Raw genomic sequence first — 14,508 nt, 5'->3', positions numbered from 1 at the left:
CATATTACTGACTCCTGCAGCTGATAGTGGAGAATGTGTGGTTTTGCAGATTTTGCATCATGTGTATTAGATGGTGAAAGGACATAACAGGTTTATTCATGGTGTAGAGAAAGCACACCCTCATAATATTACAACTGGAGACCATGCAGTGAAACTGACTGACTGGCATAGCATTTAGGACAGCCAAAAGAAGGAACTCTTGTAATATACTTTGTCAGCTTTTTGCAGCAGACTGACCCAGTTCAACGTTTCCTGAACTTGCCTACAGCTCAGAATTCAGCTGTCAGCCATATTTCACACTTCTCTGGGTTTTGTGATTCTGTTTTGGTCCTGAGAAGTGTGTGTGAAAATACTTACTTCATGTTAAGATGTATACAACTTGTCTCTTTTAGGAGGAACAGTGCAGTGAAATGCATCTAAAACATGTGTTTTATGGGAAGATTGTGTACAAAATGTGTACAATTCCCATGTGGATCTTTTGTATATTCTTTTGGAAAGTGTGCAAAAATCCAAACAGAAAAGACTTATGATTGAGCCCCTCGGAAATTGACCTGAGACAGACATAGACTGGTCCATCCACCTCCACCCTGAAAGAGCCTTAGGCAAATTCATGGAAGAGAATATCAGGCCTGTTGGCGTGAATGGTTCTGTGTAATTTCTATGCAGAGCGGATGTCCGCCCCTAAATATCTTATTTGGCCGCTGCCAGTCAGAGCAGGTGATATTATTGGGCTGACACAAAAGAAGGCAGCTGTCTGTCCCTCCATCACTCCAGTCAGTTTAGGTTTAGAATCTATGGAGATTGTCCTATTTTGTCCTCCCAACAGCCCAAACAAATGGCACAGAGACCAAGACCCCTGAGGGATTTGAACCCAGGACCAGTGTTACCTAGAACTACTGCATCACGTGGACTGGGTCCTTCACTCTTTGGATTCCTTTTCAGTAGGCTTCTTTTTGGTTTAATGTGGGGGTTTTTTATACTTCTTTTAAAAATAAAAAAGGAAGCCCTTGTAATCTTCTCAGATACAGTGGTGCCTCGCAAGACGAAATTAATTCGTTCTGCGAGTGCTGTCGTCTAGCAAAAATTTCGTCTTGCAAAGCACCAACGGGGGAAGAGCGGTTTGACGGGGGGGGGGGGGAATCGCGGAAATTTTTCGTCTTGCAAGGCAAGCCCATAGGAAAATTCGTCTTGCGAGACAGCCTTTCGCTAGCGAATGCCTTTCGTCTAGCGAGTTTTTCGTCTAGCGAGGCATTCGTCTAGCGAGGTACCACTGTATTTCTCAGGTGTTTGTGGGGCTAGATAATGGGTGGGTGGGGAAGCTTTGGCCCTTTAGCTGTTGCTGAACTACAAGTCCCATCACCCTTAGCCATTGGCCATGCTTGCTGTGGCTGTTGCAAATTGTAGTTCAGCATCTGGAGGACCTGGAGGTTCCTTACCCCTGTTGTAGTTCTAATATTCTGTCTGTTCCAAAATAAGCTGTGTGGCAACCCTGCTTTGGACTCCGTGATGCTGCTTCCATCCCTTTGGACTTGGTGCCATCTCTGCTTTGCAATTTCTTTGTAACTTAAAAACAACAGGTGGGACCTCTGAAGGGACTTGACCCTAACCCCATTTTACTTCCTTTGGTTTCATTTCCTTTCCAGGGGCACTATATCAGTCACTTCCTGCTCCTTTTTTCACCTTGAGCAGGACAGTGACCCCCAAATCCAGGTGTGGAGAAGGATGATGGGGTTCTCTAGTTCAGCCCCACTTGCTAGCTTCCTCAGTCCACCTCTAGGGAATCTGCTTGCAACGGGAGTGGACAGAGTCCTCAGAGGTATGGCTGCCTTGGGCCCCAGCTTGCCTCCTTTCCAGCAGCCACTGCTGGTCTTTGGCCTGGTCCAAGTTTCACCCTCAGCAGCTACTGTGAAACGAGTGCTGTTGCCTTGTCTCCCTTCTCCTTGTGAGGCTTCTCTGCATCCGCTATGGAAATGCTAGTCCAGGCTGGAGCAGCGCTGAAAGTCCCTTTCCCAGGAATGCCCCCGGAGTCTCCTAGTGAAACGTGTGACTGGAAATGCAGCGCTGTCTCAGCTGCCTTCTCTCTCCAGCGTGTTTCTCTGGGCGTGGCAGAGAGGATCTTCCTCCCCTTGGCACATTCAAAGTTGGCCTGCACTCCATGTGACTCATGACTCACCATCACTTCCCTCCCCTCCACCAGTTCTGTTTCATTTGAATAAAGATAATTTATGTGGACATTCCTTCAGTCGGGTGTCTGTCATCATTCCTCCCCCTCCCTCTGTCCTAACACTGTTATTTCATTGATGCTTTGCGCCCCAATGGGATCGTTATGCTTTTGCATATCATTATGTTTTTATGAAGAACAACAGCGACATCTGCATGTGCCGCAGCGCTATGGGCACAAGCAGAGGAAATGCAGCAAGCCCCCCCCCCCAAGACGGTGCCTCCCTAGTTCTGCCTGCCTTCAACTCCTTGTGCTGCCACCACTGCCACCAGCAGCTCCACCATCAAGGCACCCTCCCATTTCAACTCATCCAAATATTCATAGTTGCCCAAGAGGGAAAGCTGGGAAAGGAAAGGGGTAAATTCTGCTATCTAAAATTCTTCAGTCAAGTTCTGCTTCTGAGCCAAGAGCATGTCACCGTATGGCAGCTTGTGAAGCTGACAATGGTTGTTCTGCTGGCAGGAAAGCCCCTCCACCCCCAAAACCAACCAGCATCCGATGAAAAGCCAAAGGGAGCAGTGACAATCCTGCTGTTGTCTGAGTGTGATAAAAGCCCCCAATTAAGACGTTGGCCATGTCTAAGAGCCACAAAGAATCCCCTGTATTCAGCTGCAGCTGCCGCCACTGGTGCCTTCCTTGGCTGGCTAGTGCCAGGGCAAAAAGATCTCAGCCAGCAAGTAATTGATGAAATGACTGAGTGGGGACACCAAAAGAAAAGCAAGCAAAGGAGGAAAACAGAGGAGACCCAACTGTTTGCTAATAAGAGGGTGGGCTGCAATTCCCGCATGGATATCCTTGCCCCCACTACACACTCCCCCCCCCCCGACATCGCCTCCAGAATTAATCTGATCCCAAATGCCTGTGAAGAAGGGCAGACCTGCCAGGGCATTCCCCTGGAGCCAGCGATCCTCCTGGCAATGCAAGTTTGGCTTGGCCTCAGTCCCCTCTTCGAAGGCTCCGCTGCTGGAATTGGAGGTATCCCAGGTTATATCCCACTTTCAAAGGTTTCCAAATGGAAGGCGGACTGAGGTCTGGCTCCTGGCATCTCACGCAGATAGGCAGGCATCTCGTTGCCCCCAACCCCCACCCCTGCCCGCAACACTGCACCTCTCTTGGCTGTAGTTTGCCTTAATGATATGCAAATGAAATATGCATAAAACCATTCTACTGTATGATGATTAAACACTGGAGACATTAACAGCCGTGCCTCGCGCTTTGACGGTGGTGGTAATCTTCCCCGAATATCCACTTTGCGGAGTTTGAGAAACCCAAGCTGCTGCTGGCCGGATGTGTGGAGGCTCGAGCGGGCACTGCGGGTGACCCAGCACCCATCTCTCTGCTGCTGCTTTTCCAGGAGGATCTCCCACCCCCCTTTTCGTCCTGCATTCCGTTTGTAATCCAGCCACGCGACTGCACCGGGCGATTAACAGAACACCCCTCTTTTCTCTTAACGTTTCAGAGCTCATTAGCAAAACGATTATTCCTCATTAACCGCAAAAGCTTGTTCATTAGAAGAAAAAAAGATGCCCAAAAGATGCCATTTGTGTTAATCCTGAGCTCTGCCGCTTGGCAGTAAATCCTGTACCAGTATTTTCCATGCAAAATAGATGCGTGCCAATCTCCGCTTTTCTCTTCAGTGGGTTTCTTTTCGGACGAAGAGGGAAAACAAACCCCCATTTAGCATATTTTGTAAATTCCTGTTAAGTGAGAAGCCAATTAATATTCCCGTGGCATGACTTTATTTTTGTGTCTTCCTTTTGTCTCCAGCACCCGTCCCTGGCTCAGCGCCCGATGCCAGCTGAAAGCCTTTCAGGATCCACAACAGCACAGACAGTGTAAGTAAGCAGCTTTGTTTTTCTACAAAGCAGCCCCAGAGAGCCTCCGCGCCTCAGAATGGGACTCTGGACCTGGCCTGTCTGGTGTGCCACCTGGGCGTCAGGAGTAGCACCTTCCAGATCTCGCTCTGCTTTCAAGTTGGTACAGATCTTAGTGGTATATATTCTCTCTCTCCCCCCCTCTTTTTCTTTCTCTCCCCCCCCCCCACACACACACACTCCATAGTGGATCTTGCAAAGGGCGTCCCATCGGCCCCATTCATCTCCCTGGTGATAGCAACGCATGGAAATAAATCTGCTTCTGAAGAAGGGTGGGTGGGTTTGTTTGTTTTTTTTTCTTGGTGGAGGGGGGGGACATCTGTGTATACCTGGGTTAAAAGTGGCAAGTGTATACACGGGCATTCTCTTTCACTCGCTCTCGCACACTTGTTCTTTCTAACTTACACACGTGCACATACGCAGGCATCAACATGTGTGTGCAAGCATGCACACATGGATAAAATCTGAGTGCATGCTCAAACGAGTGGGCATACAGGCACACCCGTCTTGTACATACCTATCTCTGTGTGTGCCAGTGTCTGTGCCTTCAGGTGCGCATTCACACGCAGCGGTCACACGTCCATAGAGAAGCATTGCGAAATGTTCTCTCTCCAGCCCTGAACACCCAAATAATGCTCTTTTCTGCCTGCCTTCAGAGGTCTTACGGGAGACCTTCCAGCTCGTCCTCGTTCACCCCCACCCCCCAATCTCCTCTCTCTCTTTCGCTGCAGGTTTGGCATCACTCTCTGGTCCGCTGACTGGCAGCTGGTATCAGTCAGAGCCTGCGTTCATGATGCTTCCTGTGGCATCTCTTCTTCAATGGTGGCTGTCTCCAGTTAGCTGGTTGTTGACTGGGCTGGAGTGTCTTCTCTCTTTCTGGTTCTAGCTATAAATGAACCTGCCTGGTGAACAAACCAACAGCTTGCAGCGAACAACCCATTTGCGTGGCTTCTGCTACGCCGACAGATGCCCAGTTGCCCCTGGCACAGCAACGCAGGAGGGGCAAGCAGACGGAGGGCTGTTTTTGCTCTTGGCGCCTCCTTCTTTTCCTTTCTTCTTTTAAAGGCTCAAGGATGCCAGCCCGGGCTTGGGAGTGGCATCATGGCGGAAATGGCGGCCTTTGTCTTCCGTTGCGCTGGCTCCACTGCAGCAGAATGAAGCTGAAATGGCGGAGGGGTCCAGTTGGCGCCTTGCCTGTGGGGGAGCCCCTGGATCTCTGGAGTCCAAGGGAGAGGCGAGCTTGCCCTCCTCCTCCTGGCACCCCGTGCCCTCGGCTGCCGCTTGTTGTCTGCTCCCGGGCTCTGGCTAATCTCCCTTCGCTGCTCCGCGCTGTCTGGCCCACGTACAGAACCCCCAGAACATATGCCCGCTGCTGCTCTTATCACACGAAACTGTGGCGTTGCCACTGAATGGATGGCACCGTGCCAACGAGTCTGCCATCCGCCCTTGCAGGCAGCTCTTTCCTTTCTTCCCTCCCACCCACCCTCTCTCTCTCACTCTCACTCTCCCCTCCTCCTTCTGTCTACTTGACGTTAATTAACACACGGATTAATTGATTTTAAAAGCAAAAGAATTACAGTCAACTTTTCCCACAGGGTGCCGACGCCAGCCGCTTGGCACATTTCTGCCTTTCACAGGGGGGCAGGAGGGAGGCGCCCACAGCAGCGCAGCGCAGCGCAGCCAGCCCCTGCAGGAGAAGCGAGCAACGTTGGCTGCTGATGGAAGGCGAGCGGCACCCTCCCATCTCATCCTTCGCAATGTGTTGCTATTACAGTTCGTTATAAATAATCAGAGGAGCCCCTCCTCCCATCCCTCTTCTAAAAAACGAAAGCTCTTCTGAGCTCTGAGGAGACAAGAAGTGCCCCCCACCCCCAGCTTGGCTTATTATCACCAAATACAGAGATAGTCTCTGTTGTATATAATTAAGCAGTTAGGAAGGGAAGGATTTCCCACCTCCAGCCATCTAGCAATGACGGAAAATGTCTCCCTCTTTCCCTGGTCTTGCCTCCTCATTTCTTCCTCCCTAATTGGCTCAGATGCGTGGTTTCTGGTGAAGAATCTCAACCAGGTCCAAGTTGGTGTGTTGCAATTAGGGGCAATATTTCTCATGCCAAGGCTTAGGGTGCTTTTGCCTCCCCCCACCCCACCCCCTGGAGGCAAAGGGCCAAGCAGACGAGGCGGGGTGGCCAGCTGGAACCAGCCTTTGCCTTTTATTTCATTTTGGTTTTTTTATTAAAAAAAAACAAACCACAAAGCAATTGAAGCGGTGACTGGAATCCATTATGCAAATCAGGCAGTATTTGCATAATGTTTCATGACTGGAATATGCAAATGAGTTGTATAATTTATGAGTGCCAGTGTCTGTCTGTGAATTTGTCCTGTGCAGAGGCTCCCTCTTAACACCAATGAATGCCCCTCCCTCCCTCCCTCCCTCCCTCCTCTCAACTCTTTCCTTTCCCAGGCCAGACCTGGCCCAGTTTGCTCTTCCCACCCTGGGAGGGTGTTGCTCAGGTTAACTGCAGCAGCAGCACCGCACAACACAAAGAGCGGTCCAGGGGAACATCCTCTCGGGGTGGGGTGAGTTGGACTAGGTAAAAGAGGGAGTGGAGCAGGCACATTCCAGGCCCCTCTTCCTCCAAGGCTTTTCTGGGATCCCCCAGATTCATGGGATTCCCCCCTGCTCATCTCTTTCTTTGACTGAAGGGTCTGGACAGTGCAGTGTTTCATGGACTCCAAGCACTGGGCTTCTAGCCCCACGGTGACCGATGTACATCCTGAAATGGGGCAGTTTTTCTGTTCTGACTACAAGGTAGCTGCATGCAGCCCTTGGAACAAGAGCCAAACTTTCCTTTAAACGCTCTGCTCTGGAGGTTGAACAAAGCTTGACTTGGAGCATTCCATGGGAGCATCATTAAGACTTTGTGCTGGCTTTCCTTAGGTGGCTGGCGATAAGCAGGTAGAAGGTAATGTTGATAACTCTGAGTTGGTGGTATTGTGTCTTTTCAATTTAAATCGCTTCCTGCTTCAGTAGGAACCATTTCCTGGTTGGCTTCCAGCCTTTTGTAGTAGAAGGCTATTATGTCTATGTTGAGGTAGAGTTGCTCTTGCCACAGGAACTGACCCGGCAGCTCAACCCTTTTGGCGACTCTGTGCTTATGGCCTTCCACAGCCATTGCTGGGCAAAGTGTGCGAAATCTTTAAATCTTTTAACAAATCTTTGATTAATCCCTGCTAAGTAGATTAAATCCCCCTGTATACTTTCAGCGGAAGGAATTTGCTCAGTGTCTTTCAGGGCACTACCAATACAGCAAGATACTTTGGTGAGCCGCACAGATTCCCTATGCACAGGCCTCTGAACCAGTCCTGCCATTGAAATGAGCTATGGTGTCTGAGTACCAGCTAGGGTGGATTTGATTTAAATCAAATCAATTTAAATCACAATTTAAATCACTAGTCAGTAAGACTTGATTTAAATCTTTTTTTTTTTTTTACCGAAAGACATTCCTGCTGCTATAATCTTAATATTTACAACCAGATGAAGATTCCATTTTTGGAATAATAAATTTTTAGAGTAGTTTTTACAGTTATATCAAAAATTACTGATTTGGCTATACTATTAGAAATACATAGATAATTAGGAAATTATTGTGAGGTTTAATAAGTTAACTGTTTATATTTGGACAACTTTTCTGCTGTACTTTATTGGAATGAGAAAAATAATCTCTTCCTTAATAACAATTTAAACAATTCATTTAACTAAAACAATAACATTATAGCATATGTATCCATGTTTGTTAACTGATGTGGTTAAACTTTAACAAAAAAAAACCACCCCAACTTAGACTGAGTTTCAGCACACATGAAAAACTTAAAACAAATCCTTATTTCCTGATGAATAGCCTTTGGACTGCAATGTAACATAAATAGAAAACTATCTTTAGAAATATTTTTTCCTCCAAAAGCCTTTTATTTTAAAAATCCAATCTAAATTTTAAAAAATCATTTTTGGTTTGTTTTTTTAAAAAAATCTGATATAAATTTTAAAAAATGGATTTTTATCCGCCCTGGTACCAGCTGGACTCTCTGCCTTTTCAGTGCCCAGAAGCAGGAGAACTTGGAAGCCAGAGCATAGGAGGCCTGCACTTCCCTGACCTGACATCACATTTCAGAGGCTGGCCACAAAGGGTGCATGGCCCATTCCTCCACCAGACAGCTAGCAGCTGCTGTTTCTGAATGTCATTAAGCTACCTAACATCAGGTCCATCTTGCCCAGTATGGTTCAGGGTCTTGGCCAGATAAAGACATTTGTGTCACCTGATGGCAGGTGCTCTTTTAACAGGAGGTGCCATTGGGAACTCAGCCTGGGCCTCCAGCATGACAAACAGATGCTCTGCCACTGAGTTCTGTTCCTTCCCATATTGTGCCAGGGAGGAGATGCCTGGTTGTAACTGTGTGAGTGAAACGCAAATGCCTAAAAAGATCACTACTCCCAGCCTTGGCATGACCCACCTTGCAGATACACTTCACACATTTTTTTCTTTTATTAACGTGGAGGAAAAAAATCCCATGTCTGGGAAAACCAATTGTCACATTAAAGATTCAAACCCTGTGTGAGAAATAGAATATGCACAAATGTGTTGGTTTTGCATACACATTTTAAATTTCTGTGTTTTTATTGTAAACTCGGTGCTTGACTTCTAGGAGGATTTCGCTCATTAGTTTTGCTTCATGGAGGTGGCTGGAGAAGTGAGAGGCAAGCCCACAGGGTGGCAGCCAGGTGTTGAGTTTTTACCCAGAGCACAAATCATTTGCAAACCCTAATTCTGCTGTGTTTCCCCAGCCAGGAGAGTGAAAAGGCTGGGCAGTGGCAGTGGGGGTTTCTCCTTGGAATAGAAGCTGAGGTTCTCAAGGAACTGCCACAGTGGCGAGATTGTGTACTGGTAGCCCAATTCCATGTGCACAGAAATCCCTCCACCAAAGAAAGTTCTTATTCTCCTTTGGGGCTGCAGCCCAGCCTTGCTGCTCCCCATCATTCACTTGTGTTCTTGAGTTTTCTTTTGAGCTTTTCCAAATTGTCACACTTGGTATTCCTCTTTTCTTTAATGATCAGCCCTCCGTTTTAGGTCATTCAGTCCATCCCAATCTTGTATTGTTGTTGTCGTTGTTGTTCAGTCGTTCAGTTGTGTCCGACTCTTCGTGACCCCATGGACCAGAGCACACCAGGCACGCCTAATAATCTTGTATTACCAGCAACAATTCTCTTCAATTTCTAATTGAACGCTTCAGGGTACTGAGCTCCCCCCTCCAGAACCCCACCTGAGAACTCTAGTAATGTCTCTTTGGGCTCTCTCATGTGCCAATGACAAGACTTAAGTTTGTTCATTACCTCTTGGGTGTTCAGGGGTTGGCTGGCCTCAGAACAGGAGATATAGATATATATATAGATACCCTCTCCCTTCCACCCAAATCAGCCTCTTTGCCCTATACTCAAGTCTGTAATAGATTAGAGGGTCCTGGACTCCATATTTTAAAGCACTGGCCTTGTGGCGGAATTCCTCTGGGACATCTTCTGGGCCTCCAATATCCTGGAAAACATAGTTAAGACATTGTCTGCCTCCCTGCTTCAGCCAAGAGCTTCCAGAGTGGTTTGGGCCATTAGATTAATGCAGATGCTTTGTGGCTCTCCATGCCCAATGCATAGATTTCCCCAGTCTCTGCCTACCGGTGTCGTCTCTGGTTTCCCCTGGGGTCTTCATCCATGCTTTGTGATGTAGTGACTTGATGGCCTGCTTGACTCTTGACTTTAATGATGAAAAAACTCATACTCTTGACACAGGCTGGGTGCAGTCATGTGATTTGGTCATGTTCACTCTCTTTACAGGAAGCACCAGCCAAATTTGCCACCAAATAATTGTTTCATCATTCTGCCCAGTCCAAACATCTGTCTGCGAATTGCTTTCCTTCCTATATTAAGCCGCCTTGCTTGCCTCCTTTCAGGAAGCGGTTAATGCTAAGCTCTGCTCATCCTCTTCCCCCAAATGCAGCCCTTTCTGCCCCTCTGCATTGCCTCCGGGTGCAATAAGTAGGTTAATACTTGCTGTAGGGTTAGCCTGAGGGTTAGAGTTCCCAATGGGCAAACCAGCATTCTGCGTGGGAAGTGTGCATGTGCGTGCCCGCCTGTGCATACAAGAAAGAGAGAGACAGAGAGAGAGAGAGAGAGAGAGAAAGAGAAAGAGAAAGAGAAAGAGAAAGAAAGAAAGAAAGAAAGAAAGAGGTTTTCAAGGTTAACACACACGTTCCATTCCCTTGTTATGCCACCTTCAGCAGAGGTAGCTAAACTTGCAAACCATTTCCTCTTTTTAGAAAATGCAGTGTTAGGTATACCTTTGCAACCTGCCCCCCCCCTCATTTTTCAGAGGCAGGAAAACTTGGGCTGTGTCCATGAGTTCTCTTTCTTTCTCATCTTTCCAGAGGCTGCTAATGCCCTCCCTCTGGAACTTGAGAGACAGGATTTTCATCCAACCGAAAGGCCTGGCTCTTTTTCAGGAAGGGGAGATATTACCCGAAGTCCCAAGTGGAGTCCTATCAAATGCTGTGAAAATGTGAATGTCTCTCCCCCATCCCGTTCCCTTCCAACAGAATACAAATGACTTGTCTGAAAAAAAGTATTTTTGGAACTCACAGCAAGTGAAAGATGCTGACATCTCTCCCACAGACCAAAATAGCTATACATACAGGTGAAACTCGAAAAATTAGAATATCATGGAAAAGTCCATTTATGTAACCAATTGTTTTCATTAGCTACTGAGATAGACTCATGACATGCAAAGCGAGATATGTCAAGCCTTTGTTTGTTATAATTGTGATGATTATGGCGTGCAGCTGATGAAAACCCCAAAGTTGTAATTGTTAATTTGGGGTTCTCATCAGCTGTATGCCATAATCATCACAATTATAACAAATAAAGGCTTGACATAGCTCACTTTGCATGTCATGAGTCTATCTCATATATTAGTTTCACCTTTTAAGTTGAATTACTGAAAGAAATGAACCTTTCCATGATATTCTAATTTTTTTGAGTTTCACCTGTATATAGATAGGAGCTGCCACCTCCAGTGTGGGGATGTTAAGAAGCCAGAGAGCCTGGATTAAACTTTAGCAAGGATCCTGTGGGGGAAAAGCATCTCAGGCATGGCTTTGATGAGGTGGTCACAAAGCCTGCTGGTTGGGGCTCCAGAGGAAAATAGAAAGCTGCCTTCTTCTGCTGAGTCAGACCATTAGTCCAGCTTAGCTCAGGGCTAGCAGTTGCTCTCTGGGGTCTTTTTCATCCTAACCTGCGGATGCCGGAGGTTGTGCCTGGGACCTTTTGCACAACATGCAGATGCTTTGCCACTGCACTAAGACCCTATAAACCTTTCCAGCCAAGCCCTACAGCCCTTTCTAGGCCATGGCATGCTCATTGGTGACTCACAGGGGCAAATGGTGCTAGAGCTGCAGATGCATCATGCCTAGAGGTGCCCATTCAGGGTATACAAGGTATGCGCACAGTAGCCTCTTGAAAGAAACAACTGTTGGGGTTGGGGATCCCTGAGTGAGTGAGTGAGTGAGTGAGTGATTGAGTGGTCTAGATGAGCAGAGGGAGAGATGCCTTTTACCTGGCCAGGCTGTCTGTCCACCCATTTGAGGACAGTTCTCTCCAGGGTCTCCAGCAGAAAAAGGAAGAACATTCCTATCACCTGGTCCTTTCCTAGCTAGAGATACAAGGGATTGAGCCAGAAGCATTCTGCATGCCAAGCAAAGCTACAGCAGACGCTTCCCTAAAACCAATTTGTTTGTTCCCTTTCCCCAAATTCTGTGCAGCCTTTGTACCTTTTCTGACTGGCCTTCCCTTCCTCCCTTTGTGTAGGTACTGTCTGCCAGGACAGGAGATGGAGCCAGCAGAAGTGAAGTCTCCTTGGGGACTGAAAGAGCATCTTACTTGTGAGCTGGATCTTCAGCTGAGAGACGCTGGTCACACCCAGGAGAAGGTGAAAGCAGAGGTACGGTTTACCTTTCTTCTCTGGAGGCAGCTGCAGCTGCAGCAGCACAAGCAGACACAGAACTAGCTGGGCCAGCCTGCCTGGGAGGAAAGAAGGATAATCAGAATCAGCACTTTGAGGCCAAGGAAGGGAAGAAGAGCAGGAATGCTTTTGCCCTTCATTTGCCAGTAGCTGCTCACCAGTGTGGCAGTTCTGAAAAACTTTCCCTAAAGCTCTGGTGAGGTTGAGCAGGCATTTCCATCTATATATGTATGCAGGGCCATCTTTTCCTGATTTACAAGGGACAGTGTGCTGGCTCTCACTCAAGCAGGTGCTGGCTTCTTAATTTCTTCTGGCCTGTGAACTTTAGATGTACCCATATACATGTGAAGATTTCCATTATGTTTGTACATCCCACTATCCTCCACACACACAAAATGCCATACCAGAGCAGGTCACTTCATTGTTTTAGCTTTGCTTCTGCTTCATCCAACTTCTGTAATAATGCAAACCGGGAACAGCCACCCAATGGAAGCTTGAAGGAAAGCGCAGTCACCATCTGCTTCATTCTTGAGAAGCGCATCTCCCACATCTGGATCTTCTGTGCACTGGGTTACCATAGCAACACCAGCAAGGTTGAATGTATGACTTGCTGAGTCATTCACCCTCCCATTGGTTCAAGAATGTAGAGCCAGGTATAATAGTCTCTAGGGCATTGATTTCATCATGCTCCTGTCTTTGATGGTTGTGTCCTGTTGCAAAACCTGATGCTGTCCTGTTTGCTGTCAGGATCTGACTCTGTGAGAATCAAGGGAAGAGGCTGTAGGTTATACACAGCAGTGTTAGCTAGCATGGTGATAGTGTTAGTGGATCTCTGTACATATGTATCTTTACTTCAGAGACCAGAGGAATTGTATATAGTAGATAGTAGTATTTAGCTTTGCTTGTATCTGGAGACAATAAACACTTCATTACTTTGAACGGCATGGGAGAGGAGTTTTTCCCTTAACTGGGGACTCTGGAAGGAGCTGTTTTGCTGACAGCAGGAAATCTCTGAAGGCTCTTCTGGGACTGCATACTCTGCAGCCTAGTTGAGGTGTGGTGAACTACCAGCGGACTTCCACACGTCACCAACAATGATTACTCAGGACTCTGGAAATGGGTTCACAGTGGCCCAATTGCTATAGGTTTCCTGGAATGTTACTCTTGCTGCATCTTGAAGCTGTCTGCTATCAACATCCCAGTGCTTGTTTGCTGCTGAGAATCCAGGAGAACCTCCAACAAAAAGCAATGCTGTTCTCTCTCTGAGAAAGATCTGCCTTCTGTAGCTGAGAGGAAGTCTCTAAATTTCCTTCAATGCATTCCTCACATCCTCAGTCAACTTCCTCGTAACAGGAAGGCTTTTGCTTTGGCATGGGAGACATTAGAAAAGAATCAGAGGAGGAGAGAGGCACAGTGGGGAAGCCAAGAGGTCAGGCATTACTTCTACCTCTTAACAAGGGTAGAGGCTGGTCAGTCAGTCACAAAGTCTTGGGCCCTTTTGCTCCAATTTGGAGCTCCAACAAGCCACTTCTTACTTTCATATGGAAGCGGAACAGCTGGAACTGAAGGATCTGGTCCAACCATGCAGACTTGAGAGAAGAAGACAGGCAAATGAAATGCAGTCACGCCCTCGACTTCCAGGAGGAAAGATGGCGGACTAGACATCTCTTGTCGACACACTATCAATGGGGATAATTATATGGTGATTCATGATAGCCAAATCATAAATCTTGTTTATCACATTATCTCTGGGAAAACAGAGATAACAGGGATTAACCTTTGATACTCAGAAAGGCTGCTTTCCATGCTTTGGGACCGAAATGTTTTTGAGGGACTCAGACAAGGGTGGGTGACTGAGAGCGGAGGAAATCATAATCTTGCCCAAACACCACATAATAGTCCTAAGGGACATAAGGTTGGCCAAACCTCCCTTTCTTTAATTATTTGTGAGACTTTTAATAAATTATGATTGAGGGAGGGGAGCTGCATTCCTCTTCCTCTCTGTGAGGATTTAACCCTCAGCAGCTTCTGCTTCAGGGGTGCTGCAGATGTCACAAGAACTTGGTTTTCAGCAAAGAGAAGCATTTATTGGCAATCCCAGGAAACTGAACTCCTTTCCATGCTGTGATCCTGTGCAGGATCCTTTGAGCACGAACCATTCCACACAGAATGCCATAGGTGATTATTTCTAGCCCCCTTAAAATCAGACTTGGGACCAAATGAAACAAACGGTGATAGGTGAAAAAGGAGCTTTCTTTCTGCCCAGGGTGCCAATGGCCAGGCTCTCCTGAGCAGGGCATGGGAGGTCTTCTTAATTTGCTCTGGTTCCAGCCTATGTACCCTGAGCCTCCAG

The 14,508-nt window shown here is 47.2% G+C and overlaps 1 protein-coding gene across 1 annotated transcript in view; it reads left to right on the top strand.

Annotated features, from left to right (window-relative positions):
* Window positions 1–14,508, top strand: part of PMFBP1 (polyamine modulated factor 1 binding protein 1) — a 76,244-nt gene that overhangs the window by 29,143 nt on the left and 32,593 nt on the right. Inside the window, exons 3-4 of the mRNA XM_033157094.1 lie at window positions 3,989–4,056; window positions 12,002–12,134. Of these exons, the coding sequence (XP_033012985.1) occupies window positions 3,989–4,056; window positions 12,002–12,134 (201 nt within the window). The remainder of the gene's footprint in view (window positions 1–3,988; window positions 4,057–12,001; window positions 12,135–14,508) is intronic.

The sequence above is a fragment of the Lacerta agilis genome, chromosome 8 (assembly GCF_009819535.1).
Source record: "Lacerta agilis isolate rLacAgi1 chromosome 8, rLacAgi1.pri, whole genome shotgun sequence".
Taxonomy (NCBI): Eukaryota; Metazoa; Chordata; class Lepidosauria; order Squamata; family Lacertidae; genus Lacerta; species Lacerta agilis.
This window is presented reverse-complemented; position numbering and strand designations above follow the sequence as displayed.